General features: G+C 46.4%; 4 protein-coding genes across 13 annotated transcripts in view; 2 read left to right on the forward strand and 2 right to left on the reverse strand.

The window, feature by feature from the left end:
* Positions 1-510: 510 nt before the first annotated feature.
* On the forward strand, positions 511-16,367 carry Didum (dilute class unconventional myosin). 9 transcript variants are annotated; one of them, XM_076823205.1, is made up of 22 exons: positions 513-1,093; positions 7,311-7,735; positions 7,807-8,107; positions 8,181-8,498; positions 8,573-9,061; positions 9,133-9,339; positions 9,414-9,536; positions 9,624-9,922; positions 9,995-10,613; positions 10,688-10,879; positions 10,942-11,304; positions 11,393-11,692; positions 11,762-11,861; positions 12,513-12,699; positions 12,808-12,840; positions 13,047-13,245; positions 13,328-13,421; positions 13,538-13,594; positions 13,750-13,920; positions 13,997-14,672; positions 14,744-15,026; positions 15,109-16,367. In XM_076823205.1, the coding sequence occupies exons 1-22, from the start codon at positions 1,067-1,069 to the stop codon at positions 15,226-15,228; spliced, it is 5,583 nt and encodes a 1,860-aa protein (XP_076679320.1). In that variant the 5' UTR covers positions 513-1,066; the 3' UTR covers positions 15,229-16,367. The 9 variants fall into 9 exon arrangements, with proteins under 9 accessions (XP_076679324.1, XP_076679325.1, XP_076679320.1 ...); XM_076823204.1 differs by having other exon boundaries at positions 517-1,093; positions 11,756-11,861; XM_076823207.1 differs by lacking the exon at positions 13,538-13,594 and having other exon boundaries at positions 519-1,093; positions 11,756-11,861.
* Positions 16,368-16,432: 65 nt separating this feature from the next.
* Cct5 (chaperonin containing TCP1 subunit 5) lies at positions 16,433-19,901 on the reverse strand. Its single transcript, XM_076823215.1, has 7 exons — positions 19,649-19,901; positions 18,770-19,194; positions 18,492-18,684; positions 17,891-18,160; positions 17,408-17,593; positions 16,863-17,181; positions 16,433-16,791 (listed from the first exon to the last, which is right to left on the reverse strand). Exons 1-7 carry the CDS (start codon positions 19,754-19,756, stop codon positions 16,661-16,663), a joined length of 1,632 nt encoding a protein of 543 aa, XP_076679330.1. The 5' UTR covers positions 19,757-19,901; the 3' UTR covers positions 16,433-16,660.
* A 354-nt stretch (positions 19,902-20,255) lies between these two features.
* The window catches only part of Npf (neuropeptide F), a 58,662-nt gene continuing 52,518 nt past the window's right edge, over positions 20,256-26,399 (forward strand). Inside the window, exon 1 of the mRNA XM_076823219.1 lies at positions 20,256-21,171. The gene's annotated coding sequence lies outside the window, so the exon portion shown is untranslated. The remainder of the gene's footprint in view (positions 21,172-26,399) is intronic.
* On the reverse strand, positions 20,289-24,767 carry Spab (space blanket). Of its 2 annotated transcripts, none has more exons than XM_076823218.1 (6): positions 24,488-24,767; positions 23,960-24,165; positions 23,302-23,437; positions 23,078-23,227; positions 22,821-22,909; positions 20,289-22,731 (listed from the first exon to the last, which is right to left on the reverse strand). In XM_076823218.1, exons 2-6 carry the CDS (start codon positions 24,119-24,121, stop codon positions 22,588-22,590), a joined length of 681 nt encoding a protein of 226 aa, XP_076679333.1. In that variant the 5' UTR covers positions 24,122-24,165; positions 24,488-24,767; the 3' UTR covers positions 20,289-22,587. The 2 variants fall into 2 exon arrangements, with proteins under 2 accessions (XP_076679333.1, XP_076679332.1); XM_076823217.1 differs by having other exon boundaries at positions 23,960-24,158; positions 24,488-24,759.

A 26,399-nucleotide genomic window follows, 5' to 3' on the forward strand; every position in this document is an offset into this window, starting at 1 on the left:
CATCCGGAATCAATAACATTAGACGTTGCACGAAAACTGCAACGGTGCGGCTGGCCCCTGAATCATGGCAACAGCTCGCGTCAGATGTTAGGTGTGTCGCATACTCTGTCGGCGACGTTTCTATTCATCCAACACCTTCTCAGTCATTTTCGCGATACAATACCCTGATATTAATTGATAACGATTTCTAAAACAAAAAAAAATACAAGGCACTCTAGTAACTTGATGAAAGGGTCCAAGATTTATGGTTACGAGAGACCAAGAATAATAGTACAAGGTACGAGAAGCAATACAGCGAATACATGACGCCAAGTGAGCATCAAAATTGGATTTTCTATCGATAAAAAATGACGAAAGCGAAAGCACCGCCAATAGGTGACAACCAGTCCGCTCCGTTTTTCGATTCCTCTGTGAGATGGCGTGGAACTCGTACTTCGATCATCGGAGAGAGACAGCGCGAGGCGAGGCGATCGCGCTGAAGAAGGAGAGGGAAGGTCGCTTGGGCTCTCGAGCTGAAGAGTGGTCGAGCAAGGAGACGAAGAGGGGCGCCGAATCTAAACCCGATAACGAGCCAGCTGGTGGCAGTGCCGTCGTGCGACGTTTACGTGGAGGTCCGACCTTCGCGAAAATCCATTTCCCGGCTGGCTCGCGGTCGATGATTTAAACGGCCCGAATTCGAAAAAAATAACCACGGCCACTGGCCAGCGGCGCGGAGTGTGTTAAAGCAGGCTCCGGAACGGCGAGTCCACGGCTTTGAATTTCGGTGGCCCGCCGATCCTCGGCTCGACTCTGGACGACGAACAAAGGCCGGCCTAAGTGACTAAAGCAAGGAACGAAAAAAATACAAACAGAAACATGCCGTGACCGAGGCTGAGGTGACACCAAGATGTATTGTACAGTCGAAGGAACGCCGCGGTGCTGATAGCGCGTACGAGCGATCTTTCGATCGGACGACAAATGTCGTAGGTACTCTTATCTGTGCCTCAGGTGTGTGCGTGAAATCGTGGGTGGTGCTGGCCTCGCTCGTACCTGACCTGACCCAGACGAGGCACCTGGACCAACAAAGATGACTACGAGGGAGTTATACGTGAAGGTATCGCGCGGAAACGACAGATTCATCTCTCTCTCTCTCTCTCTGCCTCTCTGCCGAGCACACTGCACGCAGGTACTCGGATCCAGTTCTACGGTGGCAACTGGTTTAGCAACGTCGCGACGAGTCCGTCTGTTGACGTTTCTAATTGCCGTTTGGTAGAGCACCGAGTGAAGGGTTCGTTCTATCAGGAGGAAGCGTAGTCGTTAACAGAAGGAACGTTGGACGAGCTTGTAGCGTCCCGTGGAAACTACTGTGCATTTATTAGTACAGGCAGTTATTTGATGGTGGTTTGTTCTGGAGCATTGTCCCAGCTCGTATGGCTGGAACATTCGGGGGAACGATTGCGCGTTCCTCTTGAGAATAGCTGTTATGACTCCAGAGTACCTACATATGTGTTTGGGGAAATGGTTTTACTAGTTTGTACGAATTACAAAGGTTTCCAGAGGCAAATCGCTCCCCTTCGAGCTTTCGATTAAACCTGCAGAAACTCGCCCGCTCGTTTCGGAGTACATATCCCGTGCAACGAGATTCAGCGGGCCGCTATCGATTTTCACTTTGTTCCTGTTTTATTTCACGCGAATTTCCAGCGAATTGGGTTACACGTCAGTTTGCAAAATCGAGGGGAAAGCTCGGCCGTCTGGCTCGCTGATGCGCACGGTTCGTGGGTAATTGTCAGGGGAATGATGGGATAGGCAATATATTGCTCCAATTAGTCGGGGAGTATACATGATCGGCTGCGAGTGAAGGTGTCTTTCTCAAGCCGCGCTTAGAAACGACTTTCACGAGAGGTGTCTGCTTCTTCGAGTCTGTACGCAAGTAATTTGCGATGGTCTTAAGCATCGAACTCTGCTTAATGGACCGCTAAAGTCTCCTGGCTGCATTTAAACGGGTTCACTTTCGCGGGAGAGAATGTCGCCTGTGTACGTTACAACTGTATCCGAACAATGGGGCAGTGATCGATGGGTGATTAATTTTATCAGGTGAATTTCGAAACCAGTTTCTTCGTCGTAATTTACCTTTCAATTGGACGTCGCGTGTATTACTCGCGGTGCATCTATTAGGCACCTTTAGAGTTTAGAGCGTGACAGGGGACAGCCTAGGAGCGAGAGGCAAACAAGTACGAGGACGAAAAGATTTCTTTTCAAAACTGAAATCAATAATCCCCGCGAGGAAAAGCTCGCTAGCTCGAGACCTAAATTCTGCTTTAAAAGCCGGTGGCGCGATTACGGCTGTTGGTGCTAGGCTGGCGAACACGATAACGTTCCTTGTATGCAAACGAGCTGCCTCTCGACAGAACACTGTCACCTTCGAGTGTTTGTTTGTTGTCCCTGAACATAAAACGCCGATCGCATAGCCTTTAATTTTGTAGCCCCGTTCAAGCGTAGGTGCGCAACATTTGCCTGGGTTATTAATATAGAAACCTTGATTAGAAAGTGGCATTAATCGGGAATAGCCTGTCTCGCTAAAGTCGAACTAGAATGTTTAAAATTAAAGCGATACGTGAATATCGAGTCGATCGGGGGCAGAATATAATCCAGCCGGTACCTGCCTCTTTAAGGTCGTGCAGTAGCGCTCCATCTTGGCTGATTTATTTGCCTCGGTCAGGTGGAGTGCGGGGGTTGTTCCCGAGGTCGTGTGATTCTCTGCCGCCCTCCTGTATCGAGAGCTTTTAGCATTGTTTATCTGGGAATAGGAAGAGGCAGATGCCACTTATTGCGTCGTCGGCACAGTAACGATTCGAGGCGCGTGAAATTTATTTCTACGGTCGCGCAAGCGATCCTCACGGCGACAGCTCTTTTTTCATTCGAATGGTGCGATACCGAGGATATCGCTCGTGCGAAGTCGGCGATAAATTGAGGGACAATAGGAGAGGGGCCGGGTAAATGGTGTTCATGATTGACGCGACGTCTGTGGGCACACCTAAAGTCACGGACAACTACTGCTGCCATAGAACACGCGTATTGATCTAGATGTCTGCCAGACGATCTGGCGTTGTTATCGCTTCTCTCGAATTCATGGTCAAGTCGTTTACATTAATTCCCTCCCACGGAAATGCTTTGTGATTTCGGGTAGAGCCTTAACGAGCTGCGATGTCGAGTAGCTTGGCAAACAGGGGTGCAGGTGAACCACATTTATGCGGTGCCTCGAAACTCCAGTCAGAGTCCAGATCGCACCTTTACGTTTAAAGGTAAGCTAGCCCCGTTCGAAACTGTTGCTCGCACGATCAGTTCGAGGAACGTGATCGCTAGACTTCGCTCACGACCAACCACGGTTCCCTTTCTCTCGGAGCAGAAAAGCAAAACGTCTCGGAATAGGTCGTTCTCCTTGCTTCTTCGTGCCCCGCCGCAAGGAGACGGAGGCAGCGTCGCAGATTCTATTCCCCGTTCCCCCGTGAGATTTTATCTTAAAGGTCAGCCAAGACGGCTTTCGACATTTTTCGCAGCGCGAACTAGGCGACGATAGAAGGATAGTCATTTCTCTGGCAAGAGCGAAACGCTGGGTAAGACAGTCTTCTCTCGCTTGGATTCTCCAAGAGAATTTATTCGCCGCTGCTTCTCTAGCGCATCGTGCACGGTCGACTTTCACGAATCGGCGAGAACGCGCGTGGAACTCAGCGAATTCGAATTTAGCCGCGATGACAAGGCGATTCAGCGACTCAGCGCACAACAAAACTCCCGCCCGACTAAATGCTACGTTACGATCGTCCTTTTGTGCAGTCTCCGTGAAAACGCAGAATTCCTCGTGGCGGTCTCCCACGAAGGCGTCGTCCCGTTTCGCGATCCAACCCGACAGGGCAACGCCGCAACTGCGAGCTCGCGTTCTCACGGCAGCAGGCTTTGCTCGGCGAAAACTAAGCATCGAAATTTGCATCGGTGCTTCCACTTTGCACTGTCGTTCACTCGGCCCACCATTAGCGAGCGTTTTACGACAGCGCCGACCGAAGTGCAACGCCAACGGAGAGCTCCTTTCAACCAGAAGATGTTGTAGGAAAGTCGCACGGAACTCGGGGCCGGAGATTGCATAGCCGAAGCGAGATCTGGTTAAGTGATTACGTATATCGCTTCAGAGATCAGGCACTATCTAATCTGATGAGAAACTAGGGAGCGACGCGTTTGATGGTCAAGTTGACTACTCGCGGAAGGTCTCCGTTCTCGGGGAGCTTCTTCATTGTCAGTTGATCGAAAGTGAAACCGAGCGGCACGTAGCTCCCTACGCCGGTGTCGACGGTGGCAATTTCGACGCACGTGGAAAAATCCGTGGGTGGGAAACTTGACCCGGTTATTCTGAATAACGTAGAGCTCGGCACCTTTCTCAGGAGCAACGCTGCCGAGCCGCGACGATCGATCTCGCAACGACAAACACGACGTCGAGCGGTCTCCAAGTGCACCCAGACGCTCTAAATGCACTTGCTGCACCGCGAATGACACTTCGGCAGGTGCATCGTAGGGACGAATGTCGCGGCACGAGCCGCAGTTACTGAATTTCAGGGAGAAAATTGCAAGGCTCTCGCGAATACGAGCCTATGCAGCCTTCGGCGAACGTAGGGACCTGCGTTTGAGCGGCAACGAAGCTCGAGCAAATATTGATACACATGTTTGACGTTCGATCACAATAGATGGGAATTTTATGTAAGCGTTAATCGCGCTGCATTTTACAGGTCGATGAGTTTGCTGGTAATTTCAGATAGGTAGTTTTAATTCCGCGACCGTTTCCAGAGATAGCTGCTACCGTTAATTTCCCAGAGATAGGTCCTACTTGTCGGCCACGGTTATCACTCCGATTGGCAAGCCACGTTTTTAACGTTTTAACTGCGGTTTCTACGATTATCGTATCAATTTGTATGTCACTGGGAGGAATGTGTGGCAGAGTGATTCATACTCGCGTGGCCTCGCAGCTGTAGATAAGATTGCACGTTTCATCCTATTCCTACTTTCACACGCGTGTGTGGCAATTAATTGGAAGCTTGTCGAATTCAGCCGCGGCTGACTCGAATGCGATTCCGATCGACTGTGACGTTCGACACCAAGAACGAAAGGGGATAAATTTCCTGAATGCCCGAGGATTCCGTGAAATTTAGCTGGATGCCGTAATGGACAGCATCGGAGTTTTAACGCGACGGTGCGCGGTGAAAATGATGCGTAGTTTGAAGATTGAAACGAGCCGTGGGCGGAACGCGACAGAAGCCGTAGATCGCTGGTCGGTTGGCAAAGCTCAGACACAACATGCGAGAGGGTTGCATTTACACAGTCGCCGGAGCTGGAGTGGTACGAGTAAAGTCCCTTTGAAACTACCCCTCTATCCACCCTCGAAAAGCTCAGCAATATTTCCCAACGCGCCCGTCGCTCCTCGCGGACCTGCCCCTTCTGCCGAGAATAAAATGATTACGCCGCTCCGAATGGTCGCCCGCGTAAATAAGATCCGCCCGCGATATCAGTCAGAAGGTAAACGCTGCGCGAACTTTCTGCTCGACACGGATGTTGACCGGCGAAGGGATTGGAATATTCATGAATGGAAACTGGAAATTTGCGTGTCTAATTGCGAGTTGCGTAATTTACGGCAGCCGTGAGATACGCGGCGGCATCAATTAATTCATGGAGCAGCAGAAAAAAAAAAGGGAAAGTCAGGCATTCTCATCTTTGAACTCGGCGATCGCCGCGTGTAAACTCAGCCGCGGGCGGGTTCAATCTCCCTCCCCTGAGCGCTCTTCGAATTAACGAGCTGCGTGGGAACACGATAGAATCCTGCGTTTTCCATGCCTTCCCGCGGGAGGGTAATCGCCGCTCGGCATGTAACGTAGAAAGCATGGGAACTACTACTTCGCTGTACTTGAACGGAGCAAGTCAACCATCGAACGATTCGTCGTAAAGGGGAGGGCGGAAATTACTGGGATCCGCGTAATGCCACCTTATAAATTTCAACGGTCGTTTGTCTCTGAAAAATTGAAATAATATTCCTCGACTCTCATAACGCGTGACATCCGTGAACCGAGCTTAAGATCAGAGGAAAACGACTGGCGGTCCGCAATTCGTCATCGTATATTTTACGAGGCTCCCCAAGTCGCGTTTCTCACCGACTCTTTTTCTCGAATTTCTTGCCGCGCCGCGGATTACGCCCGGGAGAAAGTCGCGATGCGTTACGAAATTGCTTAATCCGCGAAGATGCGTCTGCGCGTGCAGTAATTGTGTAATTTGCTGTTGCAAAGTCAGCAATCACTTGTCCTTAACAGGCGGGAAAAAAGACCGCGGCGAACGTAGCGTGGCATTAGCCAGCAGGTACGAAAGCAGCGCAAGTGGTAGGGATTTCCTAAATTCGAATGCGTGCATACAGTATTGCCTCGAGTACTTTTATACGGCTGTCTCGGTTCCTTCGAGCGGTATCTTGCGCAATAGTTGGCACGCGGGACTGGATCGTGAGAGTTCACGGTTACTTATCTTTTTCTAAGCGTAGTTAGACCACCGAGTGTCTTACTCCTCGAGTCGCAGAGGTGTAACCGAAAAAGTTGCCCATTCTGAAGGATCCTCGCCAGTTAAGAAAGGGAGAAGCACGAGGAAACGTTGAACTTTACCGTTGCTCGATATTCCTTCAGAGCACGTAATCCTTTTCTTGTCCGAGCGTCGAGCTCGGTAACAGTACATTCCAACATTTCGTGGCTCATTTGTATTGTCGCGCGACACTTTGAAGTAGAATTCCGTGGGTACCGTTACAGATTTCGTTGCCCCTGGAGGAAAACTTGTCTCGCTCGGCGAAATAGCAATGTCAAAACAATTGATTCTCGATTCATTCCGCTTTCTAGACCATTGTGCCGCGGCCGTAGTTGCGGGGAGAGGTCCTCCCTGTTGCGGTGAAAAAGTAATAACAGCTAACCGGATAATCAATCCCGATTTGGCGTACTCGGCGTCGGAATCGATACGCTGTGTATTGTCGACCTCATTTTCATACGTAGCGCGCGCGAAAAGCAAAAGCGGGTCATCTTTTCAAAGGCAGGGGAATTAGAGGCTGAGTAATTAACCGGTGCAAGCTCGTCCGTGCATTTGAAAATCGTGGCTCGCGCGTGGGAGGGTAATGACAGGCGACGGCACGACCGTTCAGAAGAAAGTTTTTATTGGTATATAATTTGCCATCGTGGACTGCGATTAGAGTGCCGATTCCGTGCGTACTCTCCTGGCTTGGACAGGTATAGCAGCGACAATGCTAAAGCACCCGTGTTGTTCTCTAGGGTGGTAGGGTATGGGTGCCGCATCCAGAGAAGATTTGGGAAGGCGCGGTGCTGCTAGAGGATTACAAGCTAAACCAGAAGAGCTTAAAGGTCCGCACAGACGATTCGAATCAAACGAAAACTCTGGACGTGAAGTCGGATGCCGAGCTCCCGCCCCTGAGGAACCCCGATATACTGATAGGGGAGAACAATCTGACGTCTTTGTCGTTCCTCCACGAGCCGGCTGTACTCTACAATCTGCAGATCCGTTTCCAACGACACTGCATTTACACTTACTGCGGCATTGTCCTGGTCGCGTTCAATCCGTACAATGAGCTGCCGATCTACGGGAATGACACGATCTGGGCGTACAGGGGCCAGGCGATGGGCGACTTGGAGCCCCACATATTCGCCGTCGCCGAGGAGGCTTACACGAAATTGGAAAGGTTGGCGTTTTCAGTTCTGAGAGAGTAAAGTATTGGCCAGGGTCAGTTATGTATGATTAATGTGGGTGCAGGGAGGGTCACGACCAGTCGATCATCGTTTCCGGGGAGTCCGGCGCCGGGAAAACTGTCTCCGCGAAGTACACGATGCGATATTTCGCCACCGTTGGCGGTTCGACGACCGAGACGCAGGTGGAGAAGAAGGTGCTGGCCTCTCTGCCGATCATGGAGGCAATCGGCAACGCTAAAACAACGAGGAACGATAATTCCTCGAGGTTCGGCAAGTTCATTGAGATTCAGTTCAATAAACACTATCACATCACCGGGGCCAGTATGAGGACCTACCTCCTCGAGAAGTCTAGGGTCGTGTTCCAGGTACGTATCCCGGCGAGCCGGGGTTACGCAACTTAACCGTGCGAAACGAATGTTGAAACGAGTAATTCTCTAGGCAAACGAGGAAAGGAATTACCACATATTTTACCAAATGTGCGCAGCCGCCACTCGCTTCCCCCACCTGCATTTGGGTGATCAAAATATGTTCCACTACCTGAACCAAGGGAGCAATCCCGTAATAGATGGTGTGGACGATTTAGTGTGTTTCGATGAAACGATAAGCGCCCTTACCATGCTTGGATTCACGGCCAAGCAGCAGGACGACATGCTTCGTATCTTAGCGGCCATAATGCACTTAGGTAATGTTAGTATAGGCAATGCTGATGCACAGAATTTGAACAGCGAGACCGACACCGAAGCCAGTTACATCACCGTAAATATACATTTTTCGTACGCCTATTCCCATCCAGAGGCTTCGGAGCGTCTACATTTTACCTACCTTTCTAGTCGTCCGACAAGCATCTCCTGACCATCTGCGAGTTGCTGGGCACGGATGTAAATGCGACGCGAAAGTGGCTGTGTCATAGGAAAATCGTGTCGATGAGGGAAGTGTTCCTCAAGCCCATGAACGTGGAGCAGGCGATCGGTGCCAGAGACGCGCTGGCGAAACACATTTACGCGGAGCTGTTCAACTGGATCGTAGCCGGTATCAACAACTCGTTGCAGTCTCAGAACAAGCCGCAGTGCTTCATCGGCGTGCTCGACATCTACGGTTTCGAGACGTTCGAGATCAACTCGTTCGAGCAGTTCTGCATAAATTACGCGAACGAGAAGCTTCAGCAGCAGTTCAATCAGCACGTGTTCAAGCTCGAGCAGGAGGAGTACCTTAAGGAGGAGATAGAGTGGACATTCATAGATTTCTACGACAACCAGCCCTGCATAGATCTCATCGAGACGAAGCTGGGCATTCTGGACCTGTTGGACGAAGAATGCAGAGTCAGTGTTGCGCGTCTCGCTTACGCTCGATTCATCGAGAGGCTAGTGTTACTTGATTGTTGTTTGCGCAGATGCCAAAAGGCTCCGATAGCTCCTGGGCAGAGAAGCTTTACGCGAAATGCGGCAGGTCGAAGCACTTCGAGAGGCCTCGGTTCGGCACCTCCGCTTTTCTCATTCATCACTTTGCCGATCTGGTGCGGTACGAGACTGTTGGGTTTTTGGAGAAGAACAGGGACACCGTTATCGAGGAGCAGGTCGACGTGCTGCGGAACGGAAATGTCCGTGCAAGCAGATTCACCTGTACGCTTTGCGTTTATGCTCAGTGAAACTGTACCGTTACTTATTGTTTCAGAATAAATTATTGAAGAAGCTGTTCAGCGAAGAGGACCCGAAGCTGCTGGTACCGTCGAACGTCAGAGTAAAAGTGTCCGCTCAGAAGCCAGTATTGAGCAGTCCCAAGCAAAACAAGAAGACGGTAATTATCCTTCTTGTGATTCCGAGTCTCTGAATGGAAATCGTAGACTAGGGAACGGACTCATTGCTCGTTAAACAATATCTGCAGGTAGGATCGCAGTTCCGAGATTCCTTGAACATGCTGATGGCGACTTTAAACGCAACCACGCCGCATTACGTGCGCTGCATCAAGCCGAACGATACGAAGGAGGCTTTCGAGTACAACCCAGTGCGTGCGGTGCAACAATTACGAGCTTGCGGTGTTCTGGAGACGATCAGAATATCCGCGGCCGGATTTCCCAGTCAGAGAACCTACGGCGACTTCTTCCTCAGGTACAGGTGCCTCTGCAGATTCAAGGAAATACGACGCGACGATCTCAAAGAGACCTGTCGACGCATTTTGGGCAGGTCGGTTGCTTTTTCTATCGATAACGTAATCGAAACTTTGGCTCGAGACAGATTATGACGCAAACGCTTTAGGTACATCAAGGACGAGGACAAATTCAAGTTCGGCAAGTCGAAGGTCCTCTTTCGAGCTGGCCAAGTGGCCTACCTGGAGAAGCTCCGGGCGGAACGGCAGCGCGACGCTTGTATCATGATACAGAAGACAGCGCGCGGCCTGATATGCCGTACTAGGTACAGAAAGATCCGACGAGCCGTGCTGGGTCTTCAGAGACACGGCAGGGGTTACATCGCCAGGCAAAAGGCTCAGGCTATGAGGGAAGAGAGAGCCGCGATAAAGATCCAGGCTCGCGTCAAGGGATGGTTGAAGAGGCGACGGTACCTTCAGACGAAACGCACAATCCTTGGCATCCAGAAGTACGGCAGAGGAAAAATGGCGCGTGAAAGGTACCAGTTGATGAGGGACAACGCTGCCGCCATCGTGATCCAACGATTCGCCAGGGGATACCTCGTGCGAATAGCGTGCCAACAGAAGCTGAGGGACATCGTTACCGTCCAGGCTGCCGTCAGGAGATATCTGGCGAAGAAAGTGTTCAGGAGACTGAAGGCTGAAGCGCGAAGCGTCGAGCACGTCAAGTCTCTGAACAAAGGACTGGAGAAGAAGATCATTACGTTGCAACAGAAGATCACCGAGCTTGTACGTTTTATTTCGTTGGTAATTAAATCCGGGGTGTGTTGCCTTGATCTTGAAAGGGATCTTCTTTTTTTCAGGCGAAGGAGAATCAGTCTTTGAAGAACGTTCAGAACAATATGTTCGAATTGAAACACAAGCTCGAAGGATTGAAGTCGGTGGAGGCGGAGAATAAGAAGTTGCACGTCATCTTGCTAGAAAAGGAGAAGGAGTTGGAAAAGATGGTGGAGGCGGTGAAGATTGAGAGGGACGAGAAGATGGACATTCTACAGGTACCGCGATAGCCGTGGATGATCCTTGGTTTTTAATACTAACTTTGATGTATTTCCCGTAGGACAAGGAAAGGGGCACCCAGGAAAAAGAAGAGGAGAACAAGAAGCTTGGGGAAGAGCTGGAAAAGTTGCGAAAGGAGCTTACAGTGGCTAATGAAAAATTGAAGAACAACCAACGCGGCGCGGAGGAGAACTTGAAGCACCGGTTGGAACAAGAGAAGGATCTACTCCTGCTGGATCAGGATCAAGATCGCGGAGCTTACCAGAGGCTACTGAAGGACTACCACGAGCTGGAGCAACACGCAGAAATGATGGAACAGAAACTGGCGATGCACGCTCCTGCGCACTCGCGTTCCCTTAGCAATGCTTCCAGCGGCAGCGGGCAAATCGTCTCCACGGAACTTCCGCAGGACGATCAGAATATCGTAAGATCGTCTCCGGTACTATCATTTTCGATGACTCTTGTCGATTTCTTGTTTGTAATTGGTGCCAATTTTCTGCTTAAATCCGAAGGATTTGGGCTACGGGTCGGTAAGGTCGACAGCTCCTTCCTCGACTTCTTATTCTCGGGTAGAAACGATCGATTGGAACCAACAGCGATCGGACAGTCCTCCCGAGGCCGAGGTTCAATCTCAGAAATCGCCTTCGCAGACTAACGGACCGGCACACGCACCCGTGGATGTTGGCCTGGTTCTGAAACTCCAGCAGAAGCTGAAAGACGTCGAGAAGGAGAAGGGACGATTGATCAGGATGGTGGAGGATCTAGAGCGCGACAGTCCCGAAGATAATTCAAGGACCCAAGACACGTTCAGGGTAATTTTATATGCCGTTTAAGTGAAGCTGAAGGTTTCGGCGATTGACCCTAACGTTTTGCAGCTTCAGGAACTCGAAATGGAAAACGCTCAGCTGAAGAAAGACCTGTATTCGCTGAGGAAAAGCGTGACCTCTACAGGGGTTGGAGGTGCACAACAGAATATCATGGGTAATTTGTTAATTTTCCTGGTTAAGGAATTCTTTCACTATGCGCTTTACCGAGCACTGTAATTTACACACTTCTATCTATTTGAATCTGCTTTCCTTTTACTTTACTTGTTACCGATACGCTAACATTTTCTGCTCATTTTATTTTTAATTTTCTGTACTCCTGTATACCGATTACGTTAATTTGACGAAGTACAATACACATCAATAGCTCGTAGACTTTTGCTTTCACACCCTTCGCCCTGCATGCTTTTTCTGCGCGTTGCTCATCTTATCAGAATGATGTGGTTATAGTTATCTTGCTTTGAACAGGGTGTACCGTAATTCGTGGTACATCCTAAATAAATGGGGGTCATTGTATTTGTATCCCGCACTAGTTTCGATTGCACGAATCCCGGTAACTTGTGGTATCACAATGTCCGGCAACGATCGAAAAGGCAGAATGCGATAAGAATAATCAGTCGAAACCCAATCGGACGCGCAGGTACCACAGGAATCTTTAAAATTCATTGTGTTGGGTACGAAGCCTCCCACCATAAAAGATTTCGATGACAATGATTGGTTCATTTTATCTTCTGCTTTTAATCGTGTGACTCTTGGCCCGAGGCATGGAGCGGATAAGCTTTAGTCCGATTAATAATTCCTGTTCCAGGGCAATTCGATGCGCTTCAGGAGGAGCTCGCGAGAAGAAGAGAGGAATGCATCCAGCTGCACAGCGTGCTGGCCGATAAAACGCGGGGAATGAAGAGCTTAGGGTCGAATTACGGCCGGGACGTGGACATCATTAACGAAGACGGAGAGTTGGTGCAGGCCTTCGAGACGCAGAAAACTATCAACAGGTAAACAGAGAATCGCCGGGGCTTGCGTTACGTTTCTTTCTCTTCATGCAAGGAGAGCATCGTGTCTAATCGTGTTTTGTCGTTTGTGCATGCGCTACGGTTATTCAGTAGACTTAAGACAAAGCGAAAGGCCTCAAGAGAGTGAGTTGAGAAGTTACTTTGCCGCGGATAATCGTCGATCCCATTTAACGATCTTTACACTCAATTCGGCAGAAAACTTTACACCCGGACACAAATCAAATTCGCCACTTTGTGCCTTTAATTAGCCCTCAGTATTAGTCGAGTACGACACTTTGGTTTCCCTTGACCGAGATGATAAACGATTCTCCCCGCCCTTCCTTTTAAAGGCAACTAGAGGACGAGATTCAAATGAAGGAGAAAGAATGGCGAGCGCAGAGGGACGAGTGGCGGGCGGAGATCGACAGGTTGCAGGAGGAAATCGAGAAGCAACAGAAGCTCCTCTCCGTGAATCTGAGCAAATCGCCGCAGACTCAAACCGAGGCTTTCATGCAACACGAAATTGCCAGGATAACGTCCGAGAACTTGGTAAACGGCACACGAATCGTCTTACAGAATCTTCTATACACTTGTCCGCGATGGTTTACTGATTAAATCGTTTGAACAATAGGAATTGCAGGAGAAGTACGACAAGATAGCCGACGAATGCAGGAAATTCAAGAAGCAGTGCAAGATCCTGGCGAAACGTCTGGCAGATGCGGGCTGTGAGTATACGTCGTTAAAGAGACATATTCTGGCCATCTGGACGCGCTTGTAAGACGAGTAAAGTGTAGTTTGAGAAGTGGTATTAAAATGTTGTGGTATTTCAATGCTTTCAAAGACGAGGGAGACGATACTAAGGAACATAAGGATCGTCCTTATATTTCAAGGGGCGCCGGTGAGTGCGTGGTCCAGCGTTCATTTTCATCGCACCTCACAGAGACCATAACTCACCCCAGCTCACGAAACGGCGATCATTTCGTTCATGACAAATCTCGGTGTTGCTCTGATGACGAGATATAACGTAAACGTGCAATACCTTTTCTTTTGTAGTGCCAGATACTGTAGAGTCTGCGAACGATTCAACGATCATGTCTTCCTCTGGTCATTCCGGAGACAACGAAAGCAACATGCCAGCTATTCGGAAAAAGGAGAGGGACTACGAAGGCATGTTCGAGTTCAGGAAAGAGGATATCAACGTAATAATACGTCACCTAATTATCGGTAAAATCAGTCGACACTACACTATCGAATAGGAAATATTTCCAGCGTACTCTGAACTGCAACGATCTTTTTTCAGAGCTGAAACCTAGAGTTGCGGTGACGTTGTTGCCCGGGTTGCCAGCCTACATCCTCTTCATGTGCATAAGGCACACGGATTGCATCAACGACGACGAGAAAGTGAGGTTGTTGCTGACGGGCTACCTGAACGGCGTGAAGCGCGTGGTGAAGAAACGGGAGGATTTCGACTTCAGCGTGCTCTGGTTCAGCAACACCCTGAGGTTGCTGCACAGTATGAAACAGTACTCTGGGGACAAGCCCTTCCAGATCGAGAACACACCGCGACAGAACGAACAGTGCTTGAGGAATTTCGATTTGAGCGAGTATCGTTTAGTGTTGAGTAGCGTGGCGCTCTGGATCTTCAACAACATCATGACGAACTTGAAGGAGAGGATTCAGGCCCTGACGGTGCCTGCTCTCCTCGAGCACGAGGCCATATCAGGCTTGAATTCCAACAAGTCCGGTCGACCCAGGTCGTCCTCTATGGGGGAAGAACCAGAGTCCACGCAGCAGAAGCTGGATAAACTTTTAGATGAGCTGACCTCGGTGTACAAAACACTTCAGTACCACGGCGTCGATGCTGAAATCGTTGTGCAGCTGTTCAAGCAGCTGTTCTACTTCATGTGCGCCAGTGCTCTGAATAATCTGCTTTTGAGGAACGAGCTCTGCCACTGGACAAAGGGCATGCAGATAAGGTTCGTGAAAATTTCATGCTGGCTTCGTTTCATCTAATTTCCTGGGCGTTTATCCAATGCACCTTCTCCAGGTACAATATGAGCCATTTGGAGCAGTGGGGAAGGGATCGGCGGTTAGAGCAAGCATCGGAAGTGCTCCAGCCGATCATACAAGCGGCACAGCTCTTGCAAGCCCGTAAAACAGACGAGGATGTGAACTCTGTGTGCGAGATGTGCAACAAATTAACCGCTAATCAAATAGTAAAGATTCTAAATTTGTATACGCCTGCTGATGACTTTGAGACGCGCGTGCCAGTTACGTTTATCAAAAAGATACAGGCCAAGTTGGACGAACGTGGCGAGAACAACGAACAAGTAAGTGGAGGCTTAAGTACCGTTTATAGTTTTGTAGTTTGTAACGATGGAAACGTGATTGAATTCGGATTTTCCTTTCCAGCTGCTGATGGATCTAATGTATTCATATCCGATAAGATTCCCATTCAATCCGTCGAACATTCGGTTAGAAGATATCGATATACCGGAAGTACTTCATTTACCCATGCTCAAGAAGGTGTAATCATAGTGAAGCAGAAATTTAGAGGCCCTGCTGCGCATGTAACTTTTAGTTGAGTACCGAGTAATCAAATTCGCCTAGCCTATTTATTAAAGAAACAAGGAGAAACGAAGGGGAGGAGTTAGCGATGCCAATCATTATTGCTGAGTTAGATAACGCATCGAGCGGGTCATCGATATCACGTTTTATATGTTTTTTTTTACACGAGTAACTTGTATTTTACGAAGCATAATTCCCATTCGTGTCCACGTAAAGAGGTCGATTTTGAAAAAAAAAATACGTTCCATGGGTGACTGGAAGTAACACATGTATTTTTCGTTGGTTCTTTGCGTATAGCGATGTGCGTTGAGATTCTAGGACGGTGTCGATATAAGGCTCTGCTGGAGCTTGCAATTCATGATATGTACATCTGAATCGGACAGAAAACGTTGGAGTTGTTACGAAGGATAGTGGAACGCGAGGGTGCGAGTGTGCACGGTGAAACGAAGTGCCGAATTCTGTGTTAAGGGATGCAGGAAACGTTGTTATCGAGATTAAAGAGGTTTAATTACTAGCTTATGCGTTGTTTTTTCGATATTGTTAGTCTATCGAAAATTGTTATGGCAATTATTGCAACTCCAAGCAGGAACTGTATGTACGTAATAATGCTGGGAACCATTGGAGGTGTACTTAAATATGTAAAAAGGAAAGGTGAGAAAGGAAGAGAGAGAGAGAGAGATATATACGTTACGTTGGGATAGAGATTGTATATTTTGTGATACAGGAAAGATGACAAAGTCGGTTCCCGTGGACCGAAGACAGATGGTGCAAGAAATATGAGCAGGAGAGTGAAAGATATTGGTATATATATATATAATATATATATATTGTTGTTATAATTTATAAATATGTACAAGCGATTGTATTTTGTGCCATTTTATTAGTAGAATGTAACCAGATTCTGTTTCTTTTTTTTACGTTGATCGATCTGAATTTACGTTTACGCTTCACGAATACATTCCATAGTGCAACCTTTTTGGAAACGAAATCCCTCGCCCCGGAGTGTACAGAGAGAGCGATCTGTTCACAAGATTATACCTTGACTCGATGTGACAAATTTATTTGTTCCTACAATGAAAATAAAAGAAATTCGTTAATGGAAACTTGTATGTCATTCAAGCTACGTATGTATGAGTGGAGTGGTTTTGAAAAGAGGAGACGGTGTAAGTGTTGGTAAAAGTAAAATGATTTATTCATATTGTATCACAATATTGTTATATAAATTATCATTATTATAGCGATTCGACGATAGACGTATGAGGGAGTTAACAAAATTTAACGCAGTTGTCAATTAGAAAAGTGAATGAAGCTTGAAGTAAACAATGGTGAAGTATATAATTAATTATAATTAATTCTCTTCGTAGAATAATTCATAGTCGAAGCAGAAAATACGTTTTTAGGCCAGTTCGTCTCCGTTTGGTGAACGTATGTCATCGATTTTAAGTATCATTTTCACCAGCTGCGTGGCCAATAGGATCTGCTGCGTCTTACTCGACAAAGTCTCGACGACGTTTTGCACTTTCATGTCTGTAACAGAAATAAATTACTTGTGGTCACTTAAACTACAAGTAACGGATATTAGTAAGTTCGATACGTACCGGCAGTGCCGCGATTCAAGCAGTCGACGCCGAGCTTCGGATTTTTCTCAGCGAACTGACGCGCTTTGATTTCAGCCAAGGTGTCTACTGGGGAAAGGCCAGAATTCTCGGCTAGCGCCATCGGCACAGCTTCCAACGCTTCTGCAAAACCGTTAAAGGCATATTGCTCCAAAGTGCTGATCTTGTTGGCCTGATCTGCGCATGCAAGGCTGCAGGAAATTTCAGCAGCACCACCGCCATACAGAATCTTTCGGTTCTGGATCACATTGCGAACCGTGCACAGTGCATCGTGGATGGCTCGCTTTGCTTCTTCAATAATCTAGAAACACGGAGACAAAAAGCTTTATACAGTCACTAGCCCAAACAAATTTTGCACTACATATACAGAATTGTAGCATTAGCAAAATGGAGTTCAATTAGATTCACGTAATTGAACGGAACGAGTATCGCAATGCGTTATTCTTGCATGGTGTCTGGTCAGTTAGGTATATATGAATACCGCTGAAATTTCTCCTTGCGTATGGTTCTTACAAGTTATTACTCACCATTTTGTTGCCACCGCGAATGAAAATGGTCACCGCTCGAGAATTCTTGCACTCTTCGATAACAAGCATTCGGTCTTTAGTAGTGCCGAAAGTTAGTTCCCTGACAACGCCAGCGTGGCCAAGTTTCTCCGGTGTCAACTCCTCGAAACGTGGAACGATACGACCGCCCGTTGCAATAGCGATTAACTGAAAGATATTCGTTATTATAGACCACGTTTTTCCTTTATTTTGCAAAAGTAAGGAATGAAACAAAGCCCTCAGATCTCATAATCATTTGGTCATTGGAGCCACTACGAAAGGAAGATCACCGACTAACATGTTTAAAGGATCTTAAGTTTCATTCTTGCAATAGGAAACTACTATAAGAGAGAACTAGGACTCCAGAAAGTATGTTAGTTGGTTCTCTAGACTTCCACCCTCCTCCGTCGCGTTTTGTCATCATAGGGCTATAAACATAATACGCCATACGCAGGTGAAACTTACTTCAATTTCCGGGCCTCCGACCCATCTAACCGCAGGTAATTCATTTTGCAGGAGAAGATGGTTCGCCTCGTCATCGAATCCCCACTGACAAATAGCGAGAGTTGTACCAACTTCCTTCACCTTCTTCACCATTTCCGTGAATTTCTCCCGCTCATAATCGCGCAAAGCCCTGTAGTCATCAACTGAGGTGACGTCCAACTTATGCTTTGTCTTTGGTTTCGGTGGTTCAAACGGACACGTCAAAATGGCCAATTTCACGTCTTCCAATCTCTGTAATACAAGCACACGGTCTACCGTTATTAGTTCCGCCACTGAACGATACGCCTCGCTGAACAAGAACAGCAATTATGTCTTCAGCTCTCATAATCTTTTGATCATTGAAGCCACTGCAAAGGTCGGATCATTGACTGGTTTGCTTCAACTTGGGCTTCACCGTTCCAATGTGTGACGAAAGTAACCAGAGGAACAGTCTCCAGTCCAAATGAAAGAAAACTAGACAAATTTCCCGAGCCTTTACCCTTCTCTGTTACTTTTCTGTCATCATCAGGTGAGGTAAAATGTTTATTCAAAATAGTTGTGTACCAAAAAGAGCTACTTTTACCTTGGGCATCTGAGGGTGACTGAAGTCCTTATCTATAACAACACCACGAACTAGGATGGTGTCCTCCAGCCTGCCACCTACTTTTCCTTCTACTTTTATCAGTTCGAAATTCACATCGCGTGTGACAGGATCTAAAACTGCAAAGACAGCATTTACAGCTATTTCTGCCATTTGCCTATGACACTTGTTGATGCTGCAAAAGAATAAGGGAGGTATTGTCCAATCCTAATTACAAGGAACATGCACACGCATGGGAATATAAAATTTCATATTCTTACATCTTTGAACCAAGACTGGTCATAGCAATTCTGACATATGGTTCCAGGTCTTCTGTGCTCCCCTCGAAGTCATCTATGATTTTCTTGAGGTGCTCCGTCGCGCATTTTGCAGCCATTTCAAAACCGTCCGCTATTCTAATCGGGTGAATTCCTTTATCTAACAGTTGCTCTGCTTGATCTAGCAGAGCGCCGGCCAGTACGACTACTCCAGTAGTACCGTCTCCAATTTCATCGTCTTGGGACTGCGATAACTGGACCATCAATTTGGCAATTTCATGGTCCACATCCATATTCTTCAGGATTGTTGCTCCATCATTTGTGACAGTAACGTCCCCATCGGGACTTACCATTAATTTGTCAAGACCCTTGGGCCCCAACGAGGTCTTCAGGATGTTGGCCACATTGCGAGCTGCCAAAATATGTGACTGAAAGGTGAAGAATAACTTCATTACTATAGAGACTAAGGAGCTCGACTGATATTCATAAATTTCCGTGCTTCCATTGGTGTATCCTATGGAGCCACTCATCTCCTTTTAAGGTCAAAAGGAAGAACGCCCACCAAAACTTACTCATTTCCATAAATTACCTAAGGATTAATCCACAAAGAAAAGTAGCTACTTCGGTGCAAGCTAAAGCAGCGATGATCATAATTTGCTTTCACTTTAAATTTTTTTAAGATAACATTCTTTCGACAATTTGCCGAGCCCAAAACGCCGCCATTGCTGCTTGGGCTTCACGTGGTCAATTTGTAGTTACGTTAATTTAAGTTGTAGCTGTCTGAGCTCCGTAAGATTCGTCGATAAATGCGGGGAAATAAAATTGTCGATGTTTTCGAGTAGCAGGAACGAAATGGAATTATTGAAAGAAACGTGAACTTACCTTAATTGCATTAACGCCGGTCAGTCGTTTCTGCCTGTCTTGATCGCGAAGGATGAGGAAAGGCCGACCGTATTCATCGAAGGCCACAGAGCCAGGTATCGCGGTCATTTTCCTGGCCAATTCAACGTGGACACTTTATGCTAACAACTCAAGTTAGACTAGCGTCCGTTCTTCCCAAAATTACGATCTAACGTCGTCAGAACTACGCGACCATCTTGTTCGTCTTGTTCCCTTCAAGTGCCTTGAACGGATGTGAGTAAGTAGTGCCCTCTATTCTAGAATATTCCGGCCGGCCAAGCTGTATTGATTCACGAATGTCGGCCACGCGGAGGGAATTTGAAAAGGAAAACTAGCATCGCCCGGGGGAGAATTTGTTTACAGATTTCTTACTTATAAGAAACAGTAAAAAAGTCAGCCGCCTCTAATGTGTTCATCTTCATGAGAGACTATTTGAAAGGTTTGAAAGTTTTGCTGGATGTTGCGCAACTGATTCTTTTTGTTTACCGAAACTACCCATAGAAAGCTAGAGCAAGAATGTTCTTCGGTGACTTCTAGTATATAAAGTTATTATTGTGAAAAGGCAATAGAGAGGAAACTGCCTACGAGAAGAATGGAAAAAGAAACATGATATGTTTAATCGTTTTGTATGCACCACAATGTATTTCACATTAAACTATTATAACTCTGCATTATAATCTTGAACAGTACATATACATAGTTATACACATATAAGTATGCTGGAATTAATTCATTCGGTAGCGGTACTTTTGACTCAAGGCCAAAGCGGCCCATAATCCCCCAGTGAGTCGCGCGTTCGAAGAAAGTTTCTGTAAACTTTTCAAAACTTGCTTATCAGGCGAAGTGTTTGCTAGCCTATGATATGTATTAGTCTCAGTTCGTGGTCTAATCTTACTCATCCTCGTTCTCCAAGTAACGATAAATCAAGTATAATCATTAGCAAGCTGCTTAGGATAAATGGATCGTCCGGGACAAGGATCGTCGAATCAATCGTTAAATTATAAGATCAGCTTTTTAATGTGACGCGCGCGCACGACGCACCAGGGGGATAGTTACGTTACTTTTATAGATATACGATTCCGGAAAATATATGAATACTATGTAAATATATAATGTTTAAGTATACATATCGATCGAAGATAAAAATATAATTTTAATAAGATATATCTCGCATAATAACATTCACATTTAAAACTCTCTTAACGGATTAGGCATTCACATGATATGTTAGAGTTCCCTTATACGATAAAGATCAACGTTGGAAGTATATCTTGCGTAACTAGAAATAGGTTTTTTTTTTGTTTCAGTTGTGGGATTTTGGACTCTCGATAACTAGCATGAGTGGCGTAGAAACGAGGGTTTGTCCAGATTTCGTAACAGGTACTTGACGCATCAGAAAAAGTGTCGCTACAGTGTTGAAAATAACACTGTTGCTCCTCACGATTACAATTGTAACATTCGCTTCGTTCGTATTCTTCATCCTCGCTATGATCACAACTATGATCGTAAGTAACACGTTCCTCCTTCGTTAATACAGATCTATTCGTTTGAAACCACAATTATAGTTAACGTTTGCGATTCCCAGAATTATGGATCGCTCTCGTTCTCTTTTCTTTTTTAGGTATAGACAGGTATATTTAACATAACGATTCCCACAGATATATAATATATGTCCCTTTAATTATGTTGTATTTAACGCTACGACTTTTATAACACTTAACAAAGCGACCTCCGAGGTTTCAATATTCGATAGAGCGATTCCCGCGATAAATGGTTAATTATACGGTTTTCACACTTAAATGAATCTTCCTAGTGGATGTCTACGTGGACACGTATACTTCTAATAATTTGGATTATACGCTACGCGAAGCAAAAGTTGTTTGATATGCAACATGGTCAGATGTTCTGAAATCCCATTACACGACTTAATAACGTTAGGATGCATAAGATTACGCTTGTAGACACCGACGAAGTGTTGCCCTTTCTCTCGAAGCTTTCAGATAAGTGTTCGAAAATATCGAAGAAATTTCTAATCACGATTTACCGTCAGATCGAATACATTGATTTCATAGCTTCACGTCACGCCGATCTTCAGCTCTTCCCCATGAAAAATATCCCTCTACTGCTGATACCAAGAACGTCTGACCTCTTTTTCGAGTATCAGGAGGATGAAAATATATATGTACGTATATTACTCTGTGTGCGTTTGAGTAATTCGAGGAGACACCTTACGAGTAAATTCAGGAAATTCGATTCGAGGATCTCTCGAGATCGTAAGTGTAACAGTCGTTGAAAATGGATCGTATACAGGGCGAAACAAGTAAGGCTATCGTCGGTGAACAAAATTTCTATCAGGTATTGTCTCGAACCTGAAAGAATCATTACGATTCGATAGCAATTCAATTACTCACTGGACTTTGAATAACTAAATGGTACAGTTGTTTGTACGATGGTCTATTCCCTATCTATTCAATTCTTATCTATTTATCAAATTCTAGTGATCTGATACATTAAAAAAGTGTGAAAAGAATGGGGCCAGAAAAATAAAGAAGAACTGAAATGTCTTTTCGTCTAAGCACACCCTGTACACGTCGTTCAATCGATTATCAAGATTCATTTTTCGAAACGCGCCCCGTAAATCTTCCCATTGATATGTATTTCATCTTACGAACCTAGTCTGATATGTATCGCATTTGTCAGTCGCAATATTTGCAGGGAAACTTTTGAAAGGCGCGTTCACGTCGATTCAGGATCCTCCTGCCAGCGAAGAAAAACGTGACGAAGGAGGAGGACCGGGGACACCGAACGAATCGAGAGAATTTCGAATTGACAGACTTATCCTAGGTTTTCTGCGTAGTTTCGTGATTTGATTCATATAGACACTCCTACCACTCTCACCTTGACAAGGAACGATCGGGATTTTAGGCGAAAGGGACACGCTTAAAGATTCTGTTCCCCTGTCCAGTGATCCGCTTCTCGCCGGAAGTGTACTGCACGACAGACTTAATCTGGTCCGTTGCCACCGGCCCGATGCAGACCAGAGGGTCCTTGAAGTACGAGCAAACCTGGCGGAAGACGAGAAGCCAGTGACGAAGTCATCTATACGCCACAGGGTACAATTCTATTAAATGGAAAGTTTCAGTTGCGTAAATACCTTTCTGGGTGTTTGCCTGTGACGTCTCTGAAGCTGACAACACAAGCCGCGGCTGATGTCGCATTCACCTGACATGTTGCATTCCTCATCTGCAATCATTCAGAATAATTGCTTTAGAAGTTTAACGTCGAACGTCCCACGTAACAGCTTTATTATAACCATCCCTCTGACGTAATCCCCTGTGAATTGACCTTTACCGACTACCCCTAAATCTCTTCACCCCATGACGTTTACGGTTTCCTATACACTGTACTTACTATACAATTTATTGGACGTCACCGGCGATTGGCAGGAACGAGTCTCGCTGCCGGGCACCTCAGCACACATCAGACCAGTCTCGCAGTCGTTGTCCCTTCGGCACAGCTCGCCCTGCTTCTGCCCGAAGTCGAAGACGCAGTGGCCGACTACTGTAAAGCACAGAAAGGGACGATTGCGACGGAGCCGATTAACGCGCGAAGAGAGAAAGGAAGGGGATGAATACCTCCGTCAACGTGGACGCAAATTGAGCCCGGGCAACAGTCCTCGTTAGCCGAACACAGTCGCTCGTCGCATGGAACGTCCGCGACTTCTTCCAAGGAGTTCCCGTAAGAGTTCCCGTAGCCAGCAGACAACGGCCGCTTCAATCGAGACGCAAGAAGTTAGAACTCCCGTTCGACACGGACAATTGGTGCACGCAGTCGAATATTATCGCGTAACGCCGCCAAAAGTAGAGTAGGTCATGCCTTCAGCTGTCATAAATTAACGCTTTAATGGATAATGTACACGTCCCTGGGATCTCGTGTTGCGGACGAATTACACAGGCTTTAAATATTCAGGACAACTTTCTCGAATACGCAGGTCTGAAGGATTCGCGAGGCAATCGGCGTCGCTCGTACGATACCGCCACCCCTTTGTCGGGGGTTGAGCGAATGTACTCGAGGATTTTATCAGAGACTCGGAATTTCGCTGGGCTCTCGATCAGCGCCGCAATGAGAATCCGCCGTGACAGCGAAACGCTTACACGTAACGGCATGCAGTTATACGTGAAAACGATATATCGATCGTACGCCGGCGGTACTGCGGCAAAGTTGCAACAGTTATCGTATACGTGCACGGTCGCCGCGATAATGAAGGAACCGCAGGAAGAACGTGTTTTATACCTGGTACAAGCCTGTCTTGGTCATGTAGTCGCCGTGGCCACCATAGCCAAGATTCGACAGCATTTCTGGGCTGAAACGGTTGAATAAACCACCCCACGCCTCGACACCGAACTGCATCGTGCTCGCCAGAGCGACGGTGACCAGTGCAACGCACATGTGCATCTTCGCTTTTAATAGAGGTGCGCTATCTTCTGAATCACTGAAATCTCAATGAAATCCCTATTAATAGATTCTCAAATCGATCGTCAGCTGTTAAACAATGAGTTAAACAATGAGCTGTTTGTACACCGGGAACTATTCAGATTCGATCGCGAAGAGAAGAGTTTACATATGGAGAAAGGATGATAACGATTTTCTAACAAGGTTGAAGACATCTTTTTACGACTGACAGTTGCGACTAATTGCTTCTGCATCGACAATTTGTGCGTCTTTGGAAAAGGTCAAATTAACCGGTGGACGTGGAACGAATATAAGAGGGTGGAAGTCGTTAGCAACCTCGTAGAATTGGTGAATAACTGTTGAACTTACGAGATTCTCACTCGCACCCTGACTTAGCTCGACAGGGTAGTTCTCGGTAGGTTGACCAGGAAGGATCAGCTGGTTCTCTTGTCTGTTCTCGGGATCAACAAGTCCTCGATGAAGTTTGCAGGAGGACTGAGTCTGAGCCGCGCTTGCATTGGCAATCTATACTCCTACGTCGTTCCGGTTTCCCTTGTGCAGGCTCACACAAACAGCCGCGCAAGCGCGACTCCGGGCTTTTTTCACGCACACGACCTGCGAGACATTTTGTCCATTCAGATTTTCGATTTTTTGCCTTAAATCACGCCTGCTAACCACTTCCCTTTCGACAATGGAAGAGAAGCTCGCTTTTTTTTTCCAAAAGTCCCTAAAGAATCTGCTCGTCGTATCGTTTGGATGGAAACACTGAAAGTTACATCGACTCTGTTTGTTTGCTTAGCATCCTTCTGGCGGCTCTGTTTGTTTCGTAAATGCAATTTCAACGGAACTCGCGACCACGTATAGGGGTGGTGCAAATCGTGAATGATTCGGTTTGCAATTTTCGCGAAAGTTCTGGAAGAGTGTCATGCAAAAGTGCCTTTGAGAAACTCCGTCGCGGAGCGATGAATTTATGCGAGAACTCTTCCACTTTGTCGGAACTTTTTTGCCCGGGAAGTCGTTGCTTTATCCCGAAAGCTCTTCCGGCTACAGTCGTTTATAAGGAGACAAGAGTCTCTGTGAAAATTGCATCCTGCCCCAGGACACAGCAGCGCCGTTGAACGGGCGCACTTTCGTGTAGGTGTATAGCTCCCTCCTCGTCGTTCCGCTTCAACCGCCATTATTCCCGTCTCTCTTAGTCGTATTGATCCGAGGTGTCCTGATGTTCCGCTGGGCGGTCGATCCTGCTCCATATATTTCCTCCCTACGTGGTCCACGAATGATACGCTTGTGTGGGTGTAGGTGTACTCGCGATGGTGGATAAAATAGTTTCTTCGTTCCAGTCTCAATCTCTTCTTTTCATCCCTTAATTACAGGAAAGGTGAATGTCGTCGCTGCAATTTTTCTTCCTCCCATGGGGTGGAGTAGGGTAGACCGGGGGCGATTGTAACACGTTAAATGTCTCAACATGTCTTGACGTATGATAGATATTAACACAAATTTTGGATACATGATGAAGAATGACATTTCGAATACACACATCCATATCCTAGCAGTATAGATACACAATAGACATGCATAGTGAAGAAAATAACTTTTCGATACCCTAAAGTAACTTTTCCTTACTGATTTAAAATTGTAATATAAACACTCCCTTTACAAGTACGTGTTTTCTCTATTTTTTAATATTTAATCTGGCCATTTGTAAAGTAATACTGATCGTTACTTATCACTTTCAAGTGTCTCGTTTATCAAAATTTATAATTTAAGTTCAAAAACCTGGTCGGGGGCGATTGTAACATCGGCAGTAGGGGTCGGTTGTACCGGGACAGAACCGTATAGTGACAAAGAAGATTAAAAATATTGTCTTGTTTGCGTGGAATCCTATAGCACAGTACAAGCAAACCAAATAAAAAATGGGTGCAATGTACTGAATGTAAGGATTCATCACACGAAGGATGCACCAGCCAAAACATTTTCTATTTCTGCCACAATGGCAACACCGCATGATTGGTTATAAATTGAATTTTTTTCATTTATTATTATAATTAAAATCAATAAATATTTTAATTTTGTTATGTTAAATTTGTGCTACTATCGACTCCACGCAGTGTTACAACCTACCCGGGGTCAGGGACGGTTGTAACACTTTCTCCGCTTCTCATTTTTTATTAATAATCGGAATATTACTTGACATACAGCGAAACTGTTGTGGCTCGAATAATGTCAGACGAGTAAGTAACATTTTCGTAAAAAAAAACCGTTGCTGTAACTGTAATAGTTT

This window comes from Andrena cerasifolii, chromosome 11 (assembly GCF_050908995.1).
Source record: "Andrena cerasifolii isolate SP2316 chromosome 11, iyAndCera1_principal, whole genome shotgun sequence".
Classification (NCBI taxonomy): domain Eukaryota; kingdom Metazoa; phylum Arthropoda; class Insecta; order Hymenoptera; family Andrenidae; genus Andrena; species Andrena cerasifolii.

Bases quoted from the DNA above. Each gene is read 5' to 3' on its own strand.
- Didum (XM_076823204.1), top strand. From the start codon at position 1,067: ATGACTACGAGGGAGTTATACGTGAAG. The intron at 8,499-8,572 runs GTAAATATACAT...CTACCTTTCTAG, and splicing joins CCGAAGCCAGTTACATCACC to TCGTCCGACAAGCATCTCCT. The intron at 9,340-9,413 runs GTCCGTGCAAGC...TTATTGTTTCAG, and splicing joins ACGTGCTGCGGAACGGAAAT to AATAAATTATTGAAGAAGCT.
- Cct5 (XM_076823215.1), bottom strand. From the start codon at position 19,756: ATGACCGCGATACCTGGCTCTGTGGCCTTCGATGAATACGGTCGGCCT. The intron at 19,195-19,648 runs GTAAGTTCACGT...TTCACCTTTCAG, and splicing joins CCGGCGTTAATGCAATTAAG to TCACATATTTTGGCAGCTCG. The intron at 18,161-18,491 runs GTAAAAGTAGCT...CTTGTATTACAG, and splicing joins GTCACCCTCAGATGCCCAAG to AGATTGGAAGACGTGAAATT.
- Spab (XM_076823218.1), bottom strand. From the start codon at position 24,121: ATGCACATGTGCGTTGCACTGGTCACCGTCGCTCTGGCGAGCACGATG. The intron at 23,228-23,301 runs GTATTCATCCCC...TGTGCTTTACAG, and splicing joins TTGCGTCCACGTTGACGGAG to TAGTCGGCCACTGCGTCTTC. The intron at 22,732-22,820 runs GTATTTACGCAA...GTCTTCCGCCAG, and splicing joins ACAGGCAAACACCCAGAAAG to GTTTGCTCGTACTTCAAGGA.